The sequence below is a fragment of the Heptranchias perlo genome, chromosome 1, assembly GCF_035084215.1.
Source record: "Heptranchias perlo isolate sHepPer1 chromosome 1, sHepPer1.hap1, whole genome shotgun sequence".
NCBI lineage: Eukaryota > Metazoa > Chordata > Chondrichthyes > Hexanchiformes > Hexanchidae > Heptranchias > Heptranchias perlo.
Window position 1 is genome coordinate 80305144 of NC_090325.1, and position 24498 is coordinate 80329641.

The window sequence follows — 24498 nt, forward strand, 5'->3', positions numbered from 1 at the left end:
TTACCTGAACACTAAGAAGTGCCATTTTCCACAACATTCACCTGAGGAAGGAGGAAGCCTCCGAAAGCTTGTGAATTTCAAATAAAATTGTTGGACTATAACTTGGTGTTGTAAAATTGTTTACAATTGTCAACCCCAGTCCATCACCGGCATCTCCACATCATTGTACAAGGAGATGAGGATGATCTTTATCGTGAACAGTGAAGATCACCACTGGCATGAAATTTATGCTACAGGAGGGTACACATGATGCTTTCATTCTGAAGCAATCAAACATGACATAGATCCTTAAAGGAGAAGGAAAAATGGGGGGTTTTGAGACAGAAGCTACGCAGTTGAATCATGGCCGATAGAACCTTGCACAAATCCTGTAATCCCAACGGAATACAATAATGCATAGTGAAAGTGACCATGAAGCTGTTGGATTGTCATAAAAATCCAATCGGTTCATCAATGTCCTTCAGGGAAGGAAACCTAGTGCCCTTACCCGATCTGGCCTGGATGTGACTCCAGTACCACACCAACGTGGTTCACTTTTAACTGCCCCTCTAAGGTGACCAAGTTGTGCTAGGGATGAAAAATAAATGCCAGCCTTGCCAGTGACTTCCACACCCTGAGAATGAATGATAAAAGTAAATGCAAATTCAGGATCCTCACCGAACAGATTCTTGGGATTCTAAAGCAACACTCCAGATGCTTGTACCAGTTAGAGGGTGAGAGTTACAAAATGCCCCAGTGGAGGCAGGAGAACTTGTAAAATCGTGAGAGATGTAAAATGGGCTGCCGATTCACTATCATTTTATATTATCGTATAAAGTCAAAATTACCCCCTATGTGTCTAGATTAAAACCATAAATGTGGAAACATTTTCCCACACTGCAAAGCTGGGAGGATGGGGAACTTCAGCTGGTCAGGAGCCATTTCCTCAAACATGCCTCATGTGATGGTTATAGTAACAAGAGTGGATTTTTTAAGTGGAATTTTCTGGAAACTGTACATTTGATACATCCATCTGGTTAGGTGCAGATGCTGAACATGCAGCTGCAGAGCTGGAATGAGCCACACATGGGCTTTGCACTGATGATGGAAACCATATATGTCAAAACATTTTTCTGTATGTCAGCATTTTTGTTTCATAAGATTCCCACCATTAACATTTGTGCTCTATAGAAATTCATAACTATCATAATGGTTTTTCTGCAATGCTTTGTAAAAACAATTTGTGAGTAAGGGAGCACATATATACTTACTGCTAACTCCACTAGAAGTGACATTGTGGTAGTCATTTACTAAAGTGAAACTGTAATAAGATCATCAAAAAGTAGGTATGATATAAAACTCTTATGTACAAATGAAATAAAAATAGAAAATGCTGGAAATACACAACATCTGAACAGAGAAGGACAGGTTAACTTTTCAGGTTAACTTTTCAGGTATAGATCCTTCCCTTCTGTTTTTCAAATTTCCAGCATCACATTTTTTTATCTCTACTAATGTACAATTTCTAAATGCACAACAGTAAATTCCTACCTTTAAAAAAAATCCACAGTTGAATCAGAAAACAATGGATAATTGATTTTAAAAATTCTATCTATGTTAATTATCTGCTTAAAGAGTATTTTAATACTTACTAGAGTCCCTTGAAATTGGGATGTGCAGTATTAGTAACAAACACTTGTTTTCTCTGTCCATGATTTTAATAAAGGTACTAACCGGTTTCGATTAATGTCTTTGTTAAAACAGCCAACAAAAGAATCTCATTGAAACACATTAATTTATTTGTACAGTATAATTTCAAGGCAGAAGTTTGCAGCAGCGAGAAACTTAAACGCATTTGTTTTTCAATTTGGTTAATCAAGATGGGACCATTAGTTAGCAGTTAGTAATGAATGCTCTTAATTCTGATAGGGCTGAGGGATGTTAGGGGATCACATTTTGTCTTTGAACAGCAGTGAAGCTATCCAGTGCAGGAGGGAAATCCCATTTATTGCTTCAGCAATAAAAAATGTTAAATTGCTTCCTGAGAACACAGTTCACACACAACATATGGAAAGGATTAAGCGGGCTCAGTAATTAATTCACAACTGGGGTTTTGTGGCAAAGTTTTGCTGACTTATAAATATCATAGGTTAGTGTTTAATGGTGTATCATTTTAATTTGATAAAACCGAATGCAAGAGCAAATAATTTTAGATAATACTAAATAGGGGCTTCTAAGCGCCTTGGGATGTTTTACTATGTTAAAGGCGCTATATAAATGCAAGTTGTTATTGTTGTTCCTTGCCTCAGTGGCTCATTGGGTAACTGTGCTGTGTGGTGTGGTACTGAGCCACATTGCCTTCCTATGAAGGCAACAGATTTGACACACAGTCTGTGCCGAGTTAGTTGACCTCAGCCAGGGCAACACTGGGGATGCTAGAATTGGCTTCAATGTCGCAGGCTAGAGAGAGGAAATCAGCCTGGGTTCTCACTCCTGCTGGGAAGTGCATGGTTGAGGAGGGGATTGGCCTGAGTTGCGATACCCTCCAAAGTAAAATAGCCTGTCAGTGTTCCCTGCCTAGGCTCACATGTGAAAAATGGCCATTTGAATGAGTACCAGAGAGCTCCAGGCACAAGTAGATCCATACCCCAGCCTGAGTCAGTGTCTACAAGAGAGGAGGGAGGAAAATTGGGAGTGGAGAAAAGAAATTAAGTAGAGCTAGCACCCACAAAAACAGCAAATTATAAAATAACAAGACATTGACTACATTTTTTAAAAATAAATTAAGTTCATGTTCTTAATTAATTGACATTTCAAAATAGTTTCAGATGAGTTATTTGAAAACAGAAAGCAAGCCAGTTCATAGAAATTAGCTACAATTTCCAGCCACTGTATCATTGTGAACCTCTGGCTCTGCCATATGGATTTCTGCGTTCACTTTTTGCCAATTGTTTTAATGTTTTTACCTGCAGCATCATTACTGCCATCAATGAGCTTCCCAATGGGAATCCCCCTATCTAGGGTGCTGAGAAGAAGAGGACCACCAAAGGGATGCCAGGCAGGTTTGGCTGCACTAGAGGTGCTCTGCACCCACCCATGTTACCCACGTACCCATATCTGCAGATAGAAGTAAATAGACCTCACTATGGCAGATAATTAGTGCTTTTGATGGCTCCAACTCTCAAGCCAGGTTGTGACAGCAGGCCAAATGGCATAGATTCACGTGAAGGCCTAACTAACTGTTATGAGGATAGTTCTAAAAAAGAAAGGCTGGCACTTGTATTTGCTGATGACAGTAAATCAGGGACATGACAAATTGTGAGGAAGAATGCAGGAGGGCATAGACAGATTAGGGTGTTGCTAAATGCTGTTCAATGTAAATAAACATGTTTAGTATATTTTGGGGAACAAAAGAGAATGGAAATCTAACCTAAACAGCAAAATGTTCAATGGAATAGAGGAACAGTGTGATCTAGGGACAGTGACAGAGGGAGAGAGAGAGAAAAAGAGAGGAACAGAGCAATCTAGGGAAAGAGAGAGAGAGAAAAAATGAGAGAGAAAGTGGAACAGAATGATCTAGGGACAGAGAGAGAAAACGAGAGAGAGGAGCAAAGTGATCTAGGGACAGAGAGAGAGAGACAGAGAGTAAGAGGGAGAGACAGAGAGAGGAACAGAGCGATCTAGGGACAGAGAGAGAGAGGATGGAGAGAGAGAGGGACGGAGAGAGAGCGAGCGAGGGGGAGGAACAGAGTGATCTAGGGACAGAGAGACAAAGAGAGAAAGAGGAGAGCAAAGTGATCTAGGGACAGAGAGCGAGAGAGAGAGACAGAGAGTAAGAGGGAGAGACAGAGAGAGGAACAGAGCGATCTAGGGACAGAGAGAGAGAGGATGGAGAGAGAGAGGGACGGAGAGAGAGCGAGCGAGGGGGAGGAACAGAGTGATCTAGGGACAGAGAGACAAAGAGAGAAAGAGGAGAGCAAAGTGATCTAGGGACAGAGAGCGAGAGAGAGAGACAGAGAGTAAGAGGGAGAGACAGAGAGAGGAACAGAGCGATCTAGGGACAGAGAGAGAGAGGATGGAGAGAGAGAGGGACGGAGAGAGAGCGAGCGAGGGGGAGGAACAGAGTGATCTAGGGACAGAGAGGGAGAGACAGATAGAGAGGAACAGAGTGATCTAGGGACTGAGAGAGAGACAGAGACAGAAAGACAGAGACAGAGACAGAGGAACAGAATGATCTAAGGACAGAGAGCGGGAGACAGACAGGAAGACAGAGAGGGAACAGAGTGATCTAGGGACAAAGAGAGGGAGAGAGACAGAGAGAGAGAGGAACAGAGTGATCTAGGGACAGAGAGAGAGCGAGACAGAAAGAGAGCGGGAGAGACAGAGAGAGTGAGAGATGAACAGTGACCTAGGGACAGAGAGAGAGACGGAGAGAGAGAGTGAGATGGAGACAGAGAGGAACAAAGTGATCTAGGGACAGAGAGAGCGAGCGAGAGAGGAACAGAGCTATCTAGGGACAGAGAGAGAGAGAGGAACAGAGTGATCTAGGGACAGAGAAAGATAGAGAGAGTGAGGGACAGAGAGAGAGTGGGAGAGAGAGGGGGGACAGAGCAATCTGGGGACACAGATACAGAGATTTTTAGAAGTACGATTGCAGGTGAAAAATGTTATAAAAAACACAAATAGGATTCTGCGCATAGGGCATTGAATAAACAAACGAGGTAATGATGAACTTGTACAAGATATATCACTGGTCAGCGAATTGGGGGCATAAATCTAGGATTAGAACTAGAAGTATAAAAGATGTGGTTAGTAGAAATGTTTTTCTACAAAAGGTTATTAGAATATGCAGTTAGTTATTGCAAATAGCTATTGCAGCTGAGATAATCACAGCATTTAAAAGGGAATTAGACACTTGGAGAGTAAAAATATTAAAGGGTATGAAGAAGGAACAGGGAAATGGAATTACAATGGATAGCTCTGATATGGCAAAGCACAATGAGCAGAATGGCCTCTTTTGATTAAATTTCTGAGTCTATCTGTGTAACTGTCATATGAATGTTTTTCTGATTATTTCATACAAGTAAGAAGCCTTACAAAAATGGTAGCGAAACCCCGCCTAACCCAGCTGGATATAGAACTCTGGTTGGTTACAGAATACGTGTTGTACTCTTTTGATCAATAAATGATAATACGGAATGGATTCTTTTTTTCTTTGTATGAAATCTTTAATGGAGTCTCTTGTATGGCTTTCATTTAATTAATTGATGTTACTCTAGTATCTCAAAAGATTTAACCAAGATCCCAAAATGTGATTGTACAAGGAGGAACAGGAGAATGGGTTCTTATTGGAGCAGGTCGTATGAGGGGAAATTCTGACCAAAACACTGGGCTTCCCCCACCCTTCACTATTAGTGCTATAGGGGTTAATTTTAGTAGAGTGGAGGGGCGTCTGTTCTGGCCACGGTGACATCGGCGGAAGGCCCGATTGATTTTGGTGGTCAGGCCTCATTTGATAGAACAGACGAGCAGCCAGGGCTAATCGCACTGCTTATATGCAACTCATCATTTGGGGGAGGGCAGGAAATCGGGTGGAGCAGATGCTTATAGTGGACGTGTAGCAGTGCCTTAAAGGGTGGATGCATTGGGGGTTAAATGGAGGGGAATTTTATGAACATACACATCAGCAAGGGGATGAACTTATGGAAGCTTTTAAGGCTCAAAACTCTCAAGAGATTGAAGAAAACATGAGTACCAGACCCTGCTTCCAGCTTCCCCTGACTGCAGCTGTAAATGGTGCTGCAATGGACATCTCCCGACCTGTAATGTCCATGGTTTGTGGGCAGGTTGAGGAAATAGCAGTTACGCTGATTGACATGAAACTGGCATTGGAAGGTCCTGACAATATCAGTTGACCCCTGTTTGAATATTTTAATTAGGCCTCGCGCCTGTTTCCAGCAGGTGTGCTGGCCACCTAAATCGAGATCTGCCCAAAAATCAGAACAGGCAGAATTCAAACGGTAAACCATGTTCCTTTTCCTGATTTTCATCTTTCGACCACCCTATTTACAGGTGTAAAGACGAAAATCGATCCTATATCTTTATTGTCGATCATGATGTACATATGGGACCTCAGCTAAGTATCTCATTCAAAGGATACTGTTGGTTTCACCACTGCAATTACCTTTTAACATTGTATTAAGGTGGGGAGACAGTATTAGAGATAAGCTCAAGTTCCTCAGGTAGGGTTTGAACTCGCAGTCTTCCGGCCCAGAAACGAAAACACCATGAAGAAAGTTGTACCTATAATAAACCGCTATACTTTTTACATTAGAAACTGACAGGATCATTGGTCCAGAACTGGCTTTCTTTCCTTAAAAAGTACTTGTTTGAGCTGTCCAGCTCCCTCCGTATGAAAGTCATTTTCAAACAGAAATTGCAGTTGGCTTGTTTTTAGTGAACTGTCTATAAGAACATAAATGGAATTCAATGTGTATAAATTTGTCATTATTATGCTTGTGAAGAATTCACTTTATCAGTCACTGTCAGGTCAGGCAAAATTACAACTCATTTTGTGAGGCATTTGAGATAATTTTTTGGCATGATTGTGCCAATTATTTGTCAGTTTTCCAGCCTCTGATGTTAGCGAATGTTGTACCAATTACAGGTGTGATAGCTGGATGAGCTGATTAATGGCATGGTTAGTTGATTGTCTGGTGAATATGTATACACTATGTACAAACACATGGGGCTCGATTTTCCCGGGAAATTGGGGTTGGGAAGTTGGGGGCGGGGGGGCTCCAAAAATCGCGGAAATTCCGTTCGGGTTCGGAAGCCGGCTCCAACCCGCCAACTTCTGAGTTCCCCACGGACCCACCTGTGTGCACGCGGGCGTCCCGAATCCAGAAGTCCTGCCGGCAATTAAAGCCGGTGGGATGATACTTAAAAATCCAAATGTACCTCATTGAGGTACGTATGGTACCTTACTTGTGACATATTAGGTAGTTAGGACGATTTTTAACTTACCTGGGCAGCTTTTCCACGGCTTCTGATTCACGCCTGGTGAAGGGCCGGATCAGGCAAAAAGAAACAAAATAAATTAAATAAAAAACCATTGCAGGAAGTTAAAACACAAAATCAACCTACCTTTCCACCCTGCTCCGAGGTCCGATGTCTCCCTCTCTGATCTCCCCCTCTTCACCGCCTCGATGTCCCTCTCTTCACCCCCCCGATGGCCCTCTCTTCGATGTCCCCCCGATCTCCCCCTCTTCACCCCCCCGATGTCCCCCCGATCTCCCCCTCTTCACCCCCCCCCGATATCCCCCTCTTCACCCCCCCCGATGTCCCCCTGATTTCACTCCCCGATCTCCCCCTCTTCACCCCCCGATATCCCCCTCTTCACCCCCCCGATGTCCCCCTGATCTCCCCCTCTTTACCCCCCTGATCTCCCCCTTCACCCCCATGATAACCCCACGATCTCCCCCTCTTCACCCCCCCGATCTCCCCCGCTTCACCCCCCCGATGTCCCCCTGATCTCCCCCTCTTCACCCCCCGATGTACCCCCGATCTCCCCCTCTACACCCCCATGATATCTCCCCGATCTCCCCCACTTCACCCCACGATCTCCCCCTCTTCACCCCCATAATATCCCCCCGATCTCCCCCTCTTCACCCTCAATTAATTAAAAAAATATTAAGTAAGTCAATAAAATGAAGGCATGAATTGAGTTGATGCACTCTTTACAAAGCTGTTCATCTTATCACTGCTTAATTTCTTACTTTATCTCACTTGATGAATATTTAATTTCTTGCCCATGTTTCTATTGCCTGCAAATCTTCACTCTGAGCCCTCAGTTTCAATATATCTGCCTCATAAAATACATAAATATATTATAAAAGCTAATATAAGTCTTCCACTACTAATAAATATGTGGAACGTTTTGTGACTAATAGTAGATTGGAAAAATGATTAAATGCAACAAGGTCTTTGCCCAATCTTCCGAAAGTATTATAAAGATGATATTACTATAACGCATCTCGTCACTTTTTCCCATTGAGTGCAATGTTTTTTGTTTACTTCATATTCCATGGTGTTGATTTTAACTGTTTCTGTCAGGTGGGAAATGGGCAGCAGCAGGGCGGTCAGCCGCCCGATTGCCCTTTCCAAAATTGGGCAGGGCGTAAAACGGTCGGCCGACCCGCTGCCAACCATTTCCCGCCTGGCAGGAACAGTTAAAGGCAAACCCCACATCTCAAATGGCTCAGTTGAGTGCTGACCAGTGTGAGCCGTACAAACCAGGAATGATCAAAGGTCAGTCCACATCCGTGCTGTTAGCCCATCCAAGTCAACGCAACAGTAGGTGGGCCAGAAAAATGCTCAATATCCCAGGCTAGGGAAGGATAAACTAATCAGAGTTTCTACTCCTAATTGCTGTTTGGTAACTCTAATTGGAAAGTGTGCAATGGGCATCAGATGGGGACAAAATTAGGCTTGACTGAGATGTCCCAAATAGTTGAATACTCTGCCTTCACTATTGGGCACACACATGAAGAATGGTCACTTGAGTGAGGTATAGGAAGCCAGTTGACACCTGTGGAACAATATCCCAGCTTGAGTTTGCACCTTCAGGAGAAGAGGTAAGAAAATTGCAGGTGGTGGGGGGCTACAAATAGGATTACTATGACAACGTACTGATTCCTGTTGTGGTCGAGTCTGTGCAGATTAATATTGTTGTCTCCAATTGTCAGCTAGTATTTGCTGGTAAGAATCTCACTATCTGAACCAAGATCTCATTTCCTGTCCACTGCTGGTTCAATTGTTTTCATTGGAAGAACACTCGAGGCTGTGTTATAAGGTGTTTTATTTGCTTGGCCCAACACCACTCTATTATGTCTCAGCATATCAAGACCGTTCAGGTTAAATGATGTAAACAAAGTAGTCCATGTAAGTTCAATCAACTTTATTATCACAGAATCATAGACATTTCAACATAGAAGGGCCCATTTGGCCCATTGTGTCTGTGCTGGTGCTAGCTCCACATCAGAGCTATGTACTTCCATTTCCCTGCTCTCTCCCCATACCCTTTAATATTTTTCTTTTATAAAGTGTTTTTCTAACTCCCTCTTAAATGTTGTGATTGACTCAGCTTTAGGAGTTATTTGTGTTAATAGTTTGCATTGTGGGATCTCCATCACCACAAATACTGCAGCAGTTCAAGAAGAAGGCCCCAACCAATACCTTCTCAAGGCAACTAGGCACTAGGGACGGGCAATAAATACCGGCCATACCAGCATCACCAACATCCTGAGAATAAATGTTTTTAAATGAGAAAGAAACGGTCAGACAACTACAATAAGAACCTATGGGCATAATTTTAACATGGTGGCAGGAACTCAGCGGGGAGGGTGAATAGCCAAATGGGAAACATGGAAAAATTTTGCTTGCGTTGGCTCGAGCGATCGCAACTCAGTTGAAGGCCCTTAATGTAACTTACTGCAGCGGTCATACTGCGCACCCGAATAACATGCTGGGAACTGGAGAATTTAAAGGGCCATTGCAACCATGGATTTTGAGGGGGAAAAGAGGAATTTGCAGATATGGAGCACCAAAGAAGTAAGGCAGCACCCCGGTTTAATGACTCTTCTCTTGAGTTGCTACTGGCCGGTGTGAGGAGCAGGAGGGACATACTGTACCTGGCCGATCAGAGGAAGCGCACCGCCACTGCCACCAAAAAGGCCTGGCTTGAGGTGGCAGAGGAGATGAGCAGCAGGAGCACTGTTGCAAGATCGTGGGTGCAGTGCAGGAAGCGCTTTAATGACCTAACCAGGTCAGGAAAAGCAAGTACAGTTACTGATTCACCTACACCCTGTGGTGCACATTACCCTGCCTCTCACTCTGTCCTGCCAAGCCTACTCCATCACATCACTCCTCACACCCACTTAAGGCTCATTATCAACTGACCTTCACTTTCTGTGCACTTCCTCACCTCCACATTTGTGAACCCACCACTCCCACTCACCCCAATCCTGATGCAATGTGATGAATCTGTCTGATATTCACCCTCTGATGCATCTCTATCATTAGCAGCCTTACCCGAATGAATCAATCAGGTGACCCCATCACCCTCACTCACTCACACGTCTGTTCTTTCTCCTCTAATAGGAGAAGGGAGCGCAAAATGCACGGGAGAGGAGTAGGACTGGAGGGGAGCCACCATAAATAGTGATCCTCACAGAGGTGGAGGAGGCAGCCTTGGAGCTCAGCCACACGGTTGAATGCCTGGCCGTTGGAGATGACGAGACTGGCAACCTGCAAACGGCTGGTGATAGAACTTTAACATCCATCACACACTTCATGAATTGATGTTATCTATGATTGACCTGTTGCACATCTCAGTGTCCTCATTGCAAACTAACTTCTGAGATGATTGTTAATATTGCTTTATGTTCTCTTCCGGGGCCTTCAAGGATTGATGAAGAGGCACACACCATGGAAGAGGGTGATTCCTCAGAGGAGCTCCATTCCTCTGAGGACGCACCATCACATCATATCCAGCCATGCACCAGCGCAGATGCATATTGGTGGGTCCTGTCAGGCAGATAGTTGGGTTGTCACCTGGTGATTCACCACTCGCAAGTGTGCATGAGCAGACACCATTGGCAGAGCCAGCTATGGGGAGTCCGCATCTGGGGGTTCACTCCTATCCAAGCACTGCTCAGCTGGATAATGATGATGAACCCCGGGAGCCATCGTTGAGAATGAGAATCATAGAGGTACAGCTGCACCTTTGCGAGATACTGGAAATCGTGCCATGCACACAACCAGAATAGCGGAGAGGAGTCCACTTCCTGCATTAGTGGATTGGTGGCGCAGATAAGTGTGGGAATGTCTGCGATGGAGAGAATGGCAGCTTCCATTGAGCTTCAAAGACGGCTCAGAAATGAGTCCATTCAGGCCACGACAACGGCCGTGTGGACTCAGGATGCCAACAAGTCTGCCGCCTTAAACAGGCAGACAAATAATTTAGCCACGGCCTTAAAATGTGTCACACATGTGCTCCAGGCTGTTGTCCAGCAAAGTGGCAGGTCTGATGTGGCCCTGGCCCAGGAGAAGGATGATAGCGAATGGGAAATTGGGAACTCCACTCAAAGTGCTCCCACAACTCACCCGTTGACCCCCTCATCAACCAGTACCCGAAATGCTGCCTCCTCTCCCGATGGCCCAGTCTGCCCCTGCACAGTTGCAGGTGGAGCAGCCTTTGGCGGGGCCCTCGTGGGCTCCAAAACCCAGAGGTTTCACAAAACCCAAGCGCATCTTGAGCATTACAACAGCTTGTTCAATGACAAACTTGGTGGTGATGTGATTGTGTTTGTACCGCTGCTGTGCCTTGTTGGTGGGGTTTCTCACAGGTATCATGAGCCACATCTGCAGGGGGTATATACCTTGTCTCCAAGGAGCCAGCCCTTCAGTCTGTCTTGTGCGTGGAAGAGGGCTGGGATGTTGGACTCACACAAAATGAAGGAACCATGGCAGGGAATTTAGCACACACCTGCAGAAACCTCTTCCGGTGGTTGCAAACCAGCTGTGCATTGACGGAGTGATATCCCTTTCAGTTGATGAACAGTCCTGGTTCATGTGGAGGTCCTCGGATTGCTACATGTGTGTAATCAATTGCGCCCTGCACCAGTCGGAAGCCAGCGAGAGAGTGGAAACCCATTGCCCTCTCAGTCTGACTGATGTCGTCGCAGTGGAAGTTGACGTAGTCGGATGCCCTTGAAAACAAGCCATCCGTCACCTGTTTTATACCCTTATGCGCAGACGACGCAGAGACCCTGGAAATGTCACCAGTGGCGTCCTGAAAATTGAGGGCAGTGGTTACTTTGAGTGAGATGAGCAATGCGTGGCCACCAGGCCCAGCTGGGAGCAGTTCTCCATGAAGGAGCGTGCAAATGACAGGACCACCTGGAGACTCAATCAGAACCTGTGTAAACATTGCTCCTGAGAGAGGTCCAGGAAGCTCGGCCTCTGCCTGTATACCCTCTCATATGAGTAGTGCCTCCTGCGACCTCGGCCCCTCCGCCGGTCCCCTCTCTTCTCTTCGCATCTCTCTCTTGTGGACCAGCAACTTCCAGAAATGCACACCGTACCTGCCACGGATGGTAATGTGCCTCCTCCTCAGATGTACTGTTGAATAAATCCATTGCCCCCCCAACCTGATGTTGTCAATTTGAGGGGGTCCAAAATGTAGGTAAATATGTCTGAACACAAGAATTCTGAGTGTGAATAAAGAAATCTCAGCCTAAACACAAAGAACTCCCAGCCAAAGGTTTCTCTGAGAGAACTGATTGCCCTGCTGCAAAAACTCACCTTTTATTCACGTCAATCACTGGGTTAAAGGTCCCATGGTGTAGGTTTACCTTTGCTGGTAGCTCAGAGGGAAAACCACACTAAATTTTTTACCAGGAGTTTCTCTCCTAGGTAGTTACTGACACATGAAAAGCTTGTCCAAAGAGCTTGGCCTGTAGTACTGAGTTGTGTAAAATCCTGCAAAGCAGCAGTTCATAAAGGGCTATAGATTGTCATTAAAGGGTAAGTTGTGTTGCTGGCAGTGAGCTAATTGTTACTGTGGAGATGTGTGGGCATCATGGTTCTCTTTGATGCTAAAGAGTTGGAACACCTGCTGCAGGATATGCACCAAAGGAAGGTGACCCCATTTGGGTTGAAAGTCACCCTCCAGTAAGAGCACAGGTGGCAGCTGCATGGAGAGAGGTCACCAACTAGGTCAATGCTGTCACCCACATCCCTTGTACCTGGCTTAAAATGATAAAGAAGTTTTCATGTATCAGCAAAAAGGTGAGTTCACACCTTGCTTTTGCACACATTTCTTATGGGGTACAACAAGCATGGAACAAATCTAAATTGGGAATTCCTGCAGCCTCTGGGAGGTATTATTTCAAGCATTGTGCACAACTATTGTCCTTTTACAAACACTCTTTCATTGTGTCAGAGTTGAACAACACATTTTTCTTGCAGATTGAGGTCACAGATCTCGAACAGCAAAGAGATGCTCAGGGTTCCAACTCTGCCGCTTTGAGTTTTTCAATGGGGTCAACAGCCATGGAGACAGAGGTTAGCCCAGTTCTCCTAAAAGCCAATCTCCCAGTGCTTCTCCTTCAAAAAATGTTATCAGTGTGGACAGTAACATGATGTAGGCATCACAGCTGCTTCATGGATAATGGCCACTGATGTGCAAAACGATATTCCTGTGGTGAGATACCACCTGAACATTACTTGATTGCAAACCTTTTCTCTTCATGAAGGCCTTGGGTTTTCTCTGTAGAATCTAGATGCCCACATGGGTGCCATCTTTGCCGCTTTGCATTCAAGGGAACCCTGCCACCCAGGAAAGCTCCATATCCTGTGGAGCAAATGCTTTTCTCACAAGGGAAATGATGAAGGTGTTTCCTCTTGCAAACCATACATTTGTCACTTGCTTGATGCATTTTTGAGCTGCAGACTCCTGACAAGGCAGATGTCTCCTGCAGTGGTTTGGAAGATTCTGGTAACACGGAAGCTTCATGCTTTGGTAACTTTTGCTTCTATGGGAAGAACAGCTTCTATTCCAGATGTTGCCTCCAAGTCATCTGTCCAGCAAAACCATCTAGTGTATGGAACAAAATACAGTAAAATATATTTGCAAATACAAAAAAGAAACACTTTTAACAGCTTTTCAAACAACAATCTCCCTTTAAGAAGCCTACTTGAGAAGGTCACATCCCACGATTCCACTGGGCCCATTTAATATTAACAAGGTGCATACTGCAGGTAGAGCTTTACCCAAAGACGTGATATTAGTCGTGGGACCAAATTGTGGCCCTCCAAAATTGCATGGTGAATCAAGCGTGCGAGGTCAGCGGCTGGGTTTCCTAACACACACATGCCACCGAGGCTTTGTGCCACCAGGGGAGCCTGGCAAAAATTGAGCTTGTTTATTTCTTTGTTTTCTTCAAGTTAACCTGAAGTTTAGAAATGGACCAATGTAATAATGTCATCACATGAGGGATGATTTTTGTTTTGAACATTAGTTGGGCGAGCAGTGGGCGGGGTATACACCCGAGGCAGTCAGCGTTGGACCCAATAGATTTTGGTCCTGGGTCCTGGGTCCTGGAGTCGGCAAGCTGTCAGCTAAAGATGCACCTCCCAATAGGCAGCTTGCCGACGTGGAGGCAGGAAATCAGGCAAGGTGGCGGAATGTGAAGCATCTCCAGCAGCAACTTCACAGTGAGGGGTTTTAGTGTCGGGCATAAAAAGAAGCAGGTCCGTGGAGCAGCAGGCAACATGTGTGCAGAACCTACAGCAGCAAATACATTTCAGTTTTTAATGCTTTTAACGTGTAAAACTTACAAGCAACTACCACAGAAATGTTTCCAACAGCTCCATCCAGCGTTCCCTGGCAGCAGCAGAAGATCCCTTTAAACAAATGTCGCTCCAGATGCTGCCTCACGACTTGGACTGCCCATAGTTGGTGGGATGAGAGTGGGAACTGACAGTAGGCAAGTGGGCAGAGACGAAAATGGCAGCTGAGTCTTAACTGCATCATTCGATCCTTATTTGCATATATATGTGTGAGGCTCCCGCCTGTTTCGGACGGGAGCTCCAGCCGCCAAGATACAGGTGTGTCGGAAAATTGGAACGGAAGACGGCAAGTCGGCACAACTACGCCCCCCTTGGGTTTGGGTCATGCTATCACCCCAGTTTTACGCAGAAGTTCGGTGGTGGTGACACGAAAATCACCCTATTGTAGTCGAATCATCACATTGCCTACTGCATGACTACACTGCCTTTATGGTGTAGTTCACAGTATTAAAAAAAGATGCATTAAATTAAAAACAGTGAAGACCTGTTCCAATTGTAACACAAATGCTGTTTCTTCTTTGGAATCATAAAACGTTTTCTCCATGTGATAACTGTTAGATTTTGAATGATCGCAATTCAGAGTTTACGGAAGTACCAGGTCTGGATGTTTATATCCTCGAAAATGAGCATATTTCCTCCTATTGTAATACTTAGGGAGTTCCCAGAATTATATTGGTGGTTTTTTTTCTTTTCGGTGGGGGGTGTTGAAACAGAAATATTTTATCTCCCATCATACCGTTTAAGCTGCTCGATATAAAATGATCATATTCAGGAAGAATTTTCCCTGCCATATGTTTATATAACATTTAAAGTATTTTGGCTTAGCACAGTCTTCACTCAGCACATCTGGGAAAACAAGGCTCTCATTTCCTAATGTGGAGTGGGTAATAAATCCTCACTGATTTTGACAGTGAAAATAAAATTATGTAGATAGACCCGCTGACTGCAGCTTGTGATCAATAAAATATATGAACTCTTGCAGCTAATTCTGCTGTTCTGTCTGCTAGAGCACAGAATTTCAATTTCCTCTGTTGGCTCTGTGCAGGGATTTAGTTCATAATTCAAATTTAAATATGCATGTGACACACTTTCCTGGCCTCACAAGCAATTTTCAGATGTACCGCGCATGTGGAGCCTATGCATGGTCATCAAGAGGTAGGAAAGGTTGTTCTTATTTTTAAAATAATCTTTTATTGTCCTGTTTGACTCAACAATGTGAAACTATAATTGTGAGGACTTATGTCTCACCATAGATAAGAGTTTGCTATAAATAATGACTTTTTTCAAAATGCAATAAAATCCGCAGCAGTGTAGATGTAAGTTTAGCTTCTGTCTCATCTTGTTTTTGCCAGAATTCATTTCAATAAAAATGGTTTTCGGGCCCAAACTCGGTGCTGTGCGACCAGTGCACGCCCGAACCAAGAGGCCCAAGGATCAATGGAAATTGGTCCTCGGACCTCATCAGCATACTTGGCACAAGCTGCCCGCACTGGTCTCACCTCTTCAGGCATCTCGTCCGAGCAAAGACATCAATGTCGGGCCACCTACCTCGCTGGCAGCTGCCTTCAGATATGTCCCAGGAGGGGAGATTGGAGCGGGTTAAGGTGGGGGGAGGGGGCTGGGGGGAGGTGGAGGGGGGCACCGCAGAAATGTTTTTTAAATTTCCACCTACCTGTCACTGGCGACTGTGGGAGCTGCTGAAGAATCATGAGCGGGATAGGCCCCAATCTTTGGAGACAAATTTCGCCCAGGACGCCTAAAAAATGGGCCCCACGAATTTGGCAGTGGGACCAGCACCTGCACAGATTGGCTGCAGGCTGTCCCACTGCTAAATTAGTATGGTTTGCGCCCATTTTACACCCAGAAAACGGGTACAATGCATACCAATTTCTACTCCAATGGGTAAAGTTTACACTGCAAGCTTCAGGCCAGTTACTGGAATCCATATGAGCTTTACTCTAAACAAACGTAAGCAGGAATGCTAAAACCTATAAATCAACTGAAAATGTTTTCTTTAAATTACACAGAAAATGCTGAAAATACACAGCGGGTCTATCGGCATCTGAAACAAGAAAAAGGCGGGTTAACATTAATGGGCGTCATAAGAACTGAAAGTGGTTGTCGGTGAATTAAATACTTGGCACACTTCAACTCAATGCATCATGTTGTAAACCTTTCCCATCTCTATAACTTATGGATTTAAATCGTACCAACATGCAGCCTGCAGACCTGTTTAGATTTAATGCAAGTTTTGGAATGGCCGTTGATAAACATCAGGTTATATTCAATGGGACTTGGAAGGTGGGCTGTAGCCAGACAGATTAAGAGTGAGACGCTGCTCTTATCAGTGTTGTGATCACACAGGGCAGAGATTAATTCTTTTTCTCCCCGTCGTTACTCAGAATGTAATTCCTGTTAGTCGTTCCTTTTGTGCCATTTATCTTGGAGCACAAAGGGTACCCCTAAGTTTGAAGAAGCCTAATTAAGGTATCTTGACTGATGATTAACAGTTGTTAAGTGGCATTTCTTTTCTATGGACTTCTTTTTTAATCGTGCTCTTTTATCTGGTAAACAGCTAAAATTGTGTTCATCGTAGATTGCAGAGAGATAAGTAAGTCTGTTCATATGACTTGGAGCCACAGAGTGTTAGCATCAAATCAGATAGACAGTTTCATCGATATGAAAAGACAGGCCTTTGTCTCAGCTGCAGTCACCTTCTCTTTACACTGATTTTGCAGAAATGTTTTGGGACGTAAAATCTCCACATTAAGTCACTTTTATATAATGTAGTTGATACGTTGCATGCTGTGTTAATCTCACTTAATTGACTGTGTTCTGAATGCATCCTACTTGTGTTCATTTGGACAATTCCAGCAGATTGGTTAAACACAGTCCATTGTGTGTCAAATCTCTGTAACAAAGAATTGTTTTTTTGGTACTGATGGCCAGGTGACAAATCATCCAGCTTGGAGCATTTCACAAATCATTTATATCCCATTTTTAAGTGCTTTTATATTTTTGTTGCTTCCTTAGTTTGGATCATGGGAGGCTAGCTTCTGAGCAACAGTTCCCTCCACTTAATGCTGTTGAATCTGGTTCCTTTTTCCTGATGGAGATTCACAGATCCAGTATTTTGAGTGTTTTATAAACTGCTGTTAGCTTTAATTCTGCCAGGTACCTGAAGGAGAATGGCACTGGGTGGAAATGTAAAGAGGAGTAATTGGCACCAGAAAACCCCTATAACACGCTCCCAAATTCAGCACTGGAATGTAAAAGCAGTTTTAACTGATGGCCAATTTATTATTGAGCATTTACTGCCAGCAGCAAACCTAAAGTTGACAGGAAAATGTAATGTAAATACATTGGCGCATGGAACACGATAAAAGTAAGTGTTTTCACTCTTACCTCCAAGCAGTCAAAAACATGGCTTTCAGTCTGCTGAGATCAGCTAATGCACTCCCATCCACCTACATACAGGCAACAAGGTTAATGTAAAGTTGGCCTTTAACTCAATGGGGTTGGAATACAAAGGGGAGGAAGTGATGCTTCAACTGTACAGAGTCTTGGTCATACCCCATCTGGAGTATTGAGTTCAGTTTTGGGCACCACACCTCAGGAAGGATAAATTGGCCTTGGAGGGGATGCAATGCAAATTCACCAAAATGATACCGGGTCTTAAAGGGTTAAATTATGAAGACAATTTGCATTGACTTGGTTTGTATTCTGTTGACTTTAGAAGATTGAGGGGTTTAAAATGTAGTTATTCAATAGGGGAGATGCAGAGAAACTAGTTCCTCTTGTTTGGGGCATCCAGAACAAGGGGACATAGGGGGTGAAATTGTTCTTAAATGGAAAAGAACATCAGGCATGTTATAAACTGGCTGCTGATTTGCTAATGTCCATTTTGTGCTACTGCCCAAGATCAATTACACCCCCCTAGTCTTAAAATCAGAGCTAGGCAGGTTAGGAGTGAAAGCAGGGAATATTTTTTCACACAAAGGGTAGCAGAAATCTCAACCTCGCTCCCCCGAAAGACTGTGGATGCTGGGTCAATTGAAATTTTCAAGACTGAGATCAATCTGGGCCCATAACATTCGCGATGCTGCAAACCTTAGACCTGTGAAATCCAAATTAAACACATGTGGAGCATGGACACCAGACGGGTCATTTTGTCTTCATGCTAGATCTTTGTTGCCTGGAGAAATGCAGAGATCAAAAGCACACTGCAACATGTGACCATGCATTTCCTTTGATGCCAGAGGGTTAGTTGTTTTACTGGTATCAAACTATCATGCTGGGGGCCTGAGGGGGGTGTAAAAGTATTACCCATCTTATTGATCCACCCACAGCTTGTCTGCAGAAACTAGTTGTAATGATTACAAGCTCACAAGATACTTACAGATGAGAATGGCCATTCAGCCCATCTTAATTCATCCATCAGAGAGATCCTAAAGTCCCCCATTGTAGCATGCAATTGTTTCTCAAATGATTCCAGGGTTTTTGCCTCTGATACTCAATCTAGAAATCTATTGCACACATTGGTCAAACTTGCCTGATATCTGTCGTAAAATTATCTTTGACTAGTTGGAACCTGTGTCCCCTAGTTCTACTCCCGCAGTTTAATTCAAAATAATATTCCAGATTAACTTTTTCTCTGCCTTTAACAATCTCATACACTTCTATAAGATCACCTCTCAGACACCTCCTTCCTAAGCTGACAAGCCCAAGTTTCTTCTGTCATTCCTCATAACTCAGACCCCTGACACTGAGGTCAGTCTCATGGCTCTGCTCCACACTGACTCAATGTTTGAATGTCTCTCATTTCTTGACAACCAGAACTGGTCATTTCTTTATTCTTTGATTGGCTGCACACTGCTCAGAGTCACTTTCTGGGCTCACACGTAAAGGTCCTGGTGGGCAGCCGGAAACCACAAAGTGGTATCCCAGTATAAGTCAGCACCTTGAGGAAAGGAGAAAGGAAAAAGAGGAAATGCTGGTGCAGGGATGGGAGATATGTGTAGCTTGCATTCAGGGCTTTGTGTTGCTCAGTCCAATTTATTTCTTTTAATATACATAAATTAATATAGTAGTTTTAAACTAAAGAGTGTCTGTAACTCTGAAATGGTTATAAAGCTGAAGCTGCTATACATAACACTGAACTAACAAAAACATTGAGGACAATTTTATCACCATTAAATATGCTTTCAGACACAATAAAACCTCTTTGCTTCCTTATCCTGGCCCCAAGGGATGGACAGGTGGAGCACAGCAGTATTGCCATTGTCCAGTTGCACACTTATCACAAACCTACTCCTTAGCAGGGCCCTGCACCAAGAATCAGGGCAAAAAGAGGTGCAATTGTAGGCCTGGTCATCAGCCTCAGGGCCTTCTGGCTACTGTTGGACAATAGCCACCATTAGGCATCTGGGCTCAAAGTTCCGATGGTTGCCTGAGGATAAAAGGTAAGACTTACTTCTTTACCTTGTTGCCTGGCTCACTCAGACTCTCCGATCTGAGGCGACCCCGAGTGCAAGGCCCACCACCAACTTCTTCCGGGAGCACCACTAGACATGGGCATCCCTCAGTCACTGGAAAAAGAAATTGAGACGGGAGGGCTAGGAACACCTTCTCCCACCTCATTTCCATGCGTACATTGTGCTTGTGCCTATTGCAGGTGCACGCTAAGGCCCGCCCCTTTGTGGAAATCCTGCAATATCCAAGGCAATGTAAAGGAAGTGAAGGTCTAACATAATGGGATAGATTTCAACTATTAGGTGATAGTGCCGGGCCTCACTGCCGTCGAAGGGCTTCAGACAACAAAGGGAAACCCCGCTGCAGCTCCCGGCTACGGCAATATATGGCAGCCGAGAGACCGATCTGGGCAGCAGTAATGCAGGACTGGGGGTGGTGGAGGGGTGTAGAGGGAGGAGACCCTGGAGAAGCAGCGGCCCACTGTATTATTGTGGAACTCGGAGGTGCGCTCCTGCTCTTTCTGGCCACACAAAAGTAATTTTATGCTTACCGATTTTGGTCCTCCTCAGCTATATTGTGGGTAAAACTGAGCAGAGTATGTAGGGCACAGGCTTCAGCCTGTTTCTCCCAAAATGGCAGTTGGGCTCCTTTGTACATCATAGGACCCTGATGTGCATATTAAAACAGCCTAAAATTTGACATTCCTCCCCATTTCCTCATTTTCAGCATTTCGGTGATTTATGTGTTTGGTATCAGGAAGAGGTGGGGCTCATGTTGTGCCTCTCAGAACTTTATCCTTATAACCATCCATTAATCAAAAATTTCAAGTCATAATCTAGTTATTATTAGTCCTTCTTTTCCGGTTAAAGAAAGAACTTGCATATATATATATATCACCTTTCATGTCATCAGGATGTCCAAGATGCTTCAAAGCCAATTAGTTACTTTTGAAGTGCACTCATTGTTATGTAGACGAACACAGCAGTCAATTTGCTACAAGATCCCACAACTAGCAATGAGATAAACAACCAGGTAGTCTATTTGGTGGTGTGGGTTGAGGAGCAACAAAAGAACTCCTCCAACTAATATCTCATGGCATTTTACAACCCGGGACAGCCAGTAGTGGAAAATCATTGGGGAGGGGGTGGGGGGCATCTCAGTTGCCCCATTAGTGCCCAGGTCCTGACTGATGCAACTTTCAGGCGGGCCTATAAGTGGACGAGCAACATTTGTTTCCGGTGGGAGGCCGCTTAAATATGCAGGTATTACTGTTGTTCCAAAGTCTTGAACGGAATTTTAAAACTTTGCTATTGAAAGTACAATATGACCCTGTTTAAAAAACTTGCATAGACATTCTGCAACCTTGCAAAAGATGATCAGATCTGAGTGATAATAAAACTGTCAGGCACATAATTCCATTGTCTGTGCACATAGCTCACCCATAAGTAGTTGGATCTAGAAATCAGAGATGTTCAGGTTCGGTCCAAGAAGTGAGTTCTGAAAGGGAAACTGAAATACTTTCATTTCCTTCAACAAAAATTGACTGAGTATTTTGGAGATGGAAGACAAGAATAAAAGAATGGATGCCAAGGAGATGTGCTTACACCAGAGGCAGACCCACAGTTGCCATCACCCATGTAACCATGTTTGTAGACCCAGGCACACCTACCTGGGAATGTCTGAAGAGAACTGCCTTCACAAGCTGAAGTTCACCAAGGAAGTTGTATGAAACAGCAACAATCTGACATGCAGACAACCACAAGGACGGAGCTGCAGTCAAGGTCAAAGCGACCTTCAAGTTTATGCCTCCAACTCCTTCCAAGCTACCATAGGGGACATCTGCAACATCAGTGTATTCAGTTCACCAGGGCAAACGTCTTCATGAGTTTTCATGGTGAACCGTAGTTCCAATAAGTGGTTGAGCAGAACTGGTTACTGGTTTCCTCCACAGTCTATGCAAGTCTTTGTAGGGTGTTGCACGCAGTATCAAAGAACAACCAGAACATAAGTGTACTCAGATAGCAACCTTCTTTTATACACAGGCCCTGTGTATTCCAAATCCCTGGGCCCTCCAGCTGAGGAAGTATGTGAGCCAGTCCCCTTGCCAGCAGGTTCCTGCTCCTACATTAATATAACCATTTATTCCTCTCAATCTTTCTTCTGATTTCACCCAGTGCTACTTCCTCAAACTGATTCCCTAAATTTTCCAGTGTGGACATATCTATGTTGGTGCTTGCAACAGTCAAGCGAGTAACGCAAGGTGCTATGAGGTGCTGTTTTCTTCTGCAGCACTGGGAGCTGTGACTGCTTCTTGTGAGGGAACAAAAACAGAAGGACATATGTTGCAATGTCAGCAACATGACACCGCTTCAAATATTACTAACATGGATGTAAACTGTGTGTGATGGTGTTGTGCTTGAGTCTATGCCTGTGTGAGAGTGATTGAGTATGGAGGAAAGAAATAACAGGAAAAGAATTATATTAGCCCTCAGGATGGGGGAGGTCTCCAACTTCACACCCTCTATGCTGTCAGAAATTCAATGATTTCCACAGCTGCCTCCTCAGAGGCACTCAAAGGCTTAACATCGAGGGGCTCTGAGTTTGATGCCTGAAAGCATCTTGTGCATCTGCGTCATGCATTGTTTGGTGGTACTGTTGGTATTCCCCATGGATGCTATTTAATCCCTAGCACATTTCAGTTCTCTCCTGTGGAAGAGAATGTCCTGGAATGCTAAACAGGGCAGTCTTCCATTGGCACACCTCTTGCAGCAGTGCCGAACTTGTAGACCATGCAATTTTTCCTTGAACTGGCTCTATCACTGCTTCCCTTTAAAGGTTGCAGCATGTACCCCCTTGAATTGTGCAGCAAGTGAAATGACCTTTAAATTGCAGTCCTTTAAATTGCTTCACCTGCACAGGAAATCTCCCCCCACCCCCACAAGTTCCCAGTGGTAGGGTCAAATGAAACTGGGAGCTCACTTTGCATACTTAATGAACTCCGATCCAGAAGTTGTGGCTGAATGGGAAACTGCCCAATTTGGGTGAGTTCAAACTGCATCTTACCATTCTCCTGCCTCCACAACAGTAGTGCAAATTCCCCCCCAATAATATACAGCGTTTTACACAAAGTCTGGAGGCTAGGTTACCATATTGTTCAAAATCAACAGCTGTGGTTTACAATGTTATTTATTGTTTTATTTTAATATATTTTTGTAGGCAATGCCGATGATATCAGAAAAAGGGAAGGCTGGTGAGTAGACTTGTATCTTACTTTCGGACTCATGATATTCCTTCAAAACCTTCCCTGTTCAGTCTTGGCTTTTCAAGCAGTTGGTAAATAGCAAATTTGAAACCTTGTGTTATTTTTTTGAGGAATGCATGAAATTTAACTGGATTTTTGTTAGGCATTTCAGTTTATTTCATAACCTCTTAGTGTGCACACATTCTGGAGTTTCCTTATCACATCTGTGGGTGTGTGAAGCCTACATCCATTGGCTATAAATGGTTATGTTTCTGTGTGAAATAGAGTTGGCTCACTTCACTGTTTGGGAACATTTCTCATCAATTTCTGTAGAAGTGGCAAACCTTTCAAATTAACATGTGTAGGGTGTTTTTAGTTGGTCAAGGATTCCAAGCTTGGACTTCAAAGAATGTACTTTGGGCCCTTTATTCTTCGCATGCAAATCTTTGATACTTAAAGACATATTCTTGGGTGCAGAATTTAGAGAAGATTTACATTCTAACAGAGCTTTCTTAATTCATCAGTCACTGTGCCAGATTGCTGTGTGGGAAAGGATGTTGTTTTGTTTTGGAGGAACAAATGCCACATTGCTAGGATGTCAGCGTATAAATAGCAAAATCTGTATATTTTTGCATTTTTTATGCTTCTGTTCTTCTGCTTTCTTTTCATAGAGCATTTCCACGCACACTGGCCGCTCTCATTACTAACTGGCTCCTTGACTTTATTTCCTAATCGTTGTAGTTTACATGCATGAGGTGTTTTTCTTGTTGCTGGGCTTTGGTTATTTGATGGGAAAAGTACTCACTCCTTTTTCATTAGTATACAAAACCAGTCAGATTCCCAATATGATGAAGAGATTCTTGTAAAAACAGGTTTTGAAGCCTCCAATGGCAGCTCCCCTGATAACCCAATGAGTTAAATGCATTGCCAATTTGGTACTAAGCCATTCAGATCAGAAAGATCCCAGATTTTGCACCCAGCTGTGCCTGAGAATTTGTCGAAAGAGTGACAATGGTTCATCAAACTTTAGAGTGAAGAAAGAAAGGAATAAGATTTGGCCATGTGTGAAGCTGGAGAAAACAAAAATACGAACAAAGCAACAAAATGTGAAATCTTTCTCCCTTTATGCAGTTTCATCCATTTTAACTCACTTCTGGAATTTCTATTGGGAACCTATTAAAGTAGCATCCATTACAAACTCCATAATCCTAATCCTATCCCTAGGACCTGCATTAGAATCAAACCTAGTCTCCTCTGACTTCAGGCTCTCAGATCTGAACTGTAATGAGTTTGGGTAATCTCAGTTCAGTTCCAAAGTACAAAACTACTTCTACTCCAGCACTTTATCTCACTCAGATTGTGGGAATCTCACTCAGTTGTGGGAAATTTAA

At 43.9% G+C, this 24498-nt stretch overlaps 1 protein-coding gene across 2 annotated transcripts in view; it reads left to right on the plus strand.

The window, feature by feature from the left end:
• dlc1 (DLC1 Rho GTPase activating protein) overlaps positions 1-24498 on the plus strand; it is a 391505-nt gene that overhangs the window by 184122 nt on the left and 182885 nt on the right. For both annotated transcript variants that reach the window (XM_067987045.1, XM_067987034.1), the window contains exon 5: positions 23083-23116. In XM_067987045.1, the coding sequence (XP_067843146.1) occupies positions 23083-23116 (34 nt within the window). The remainder of the gene's footprint in view (positions 1-23082; positions 23117-24498) is intronic.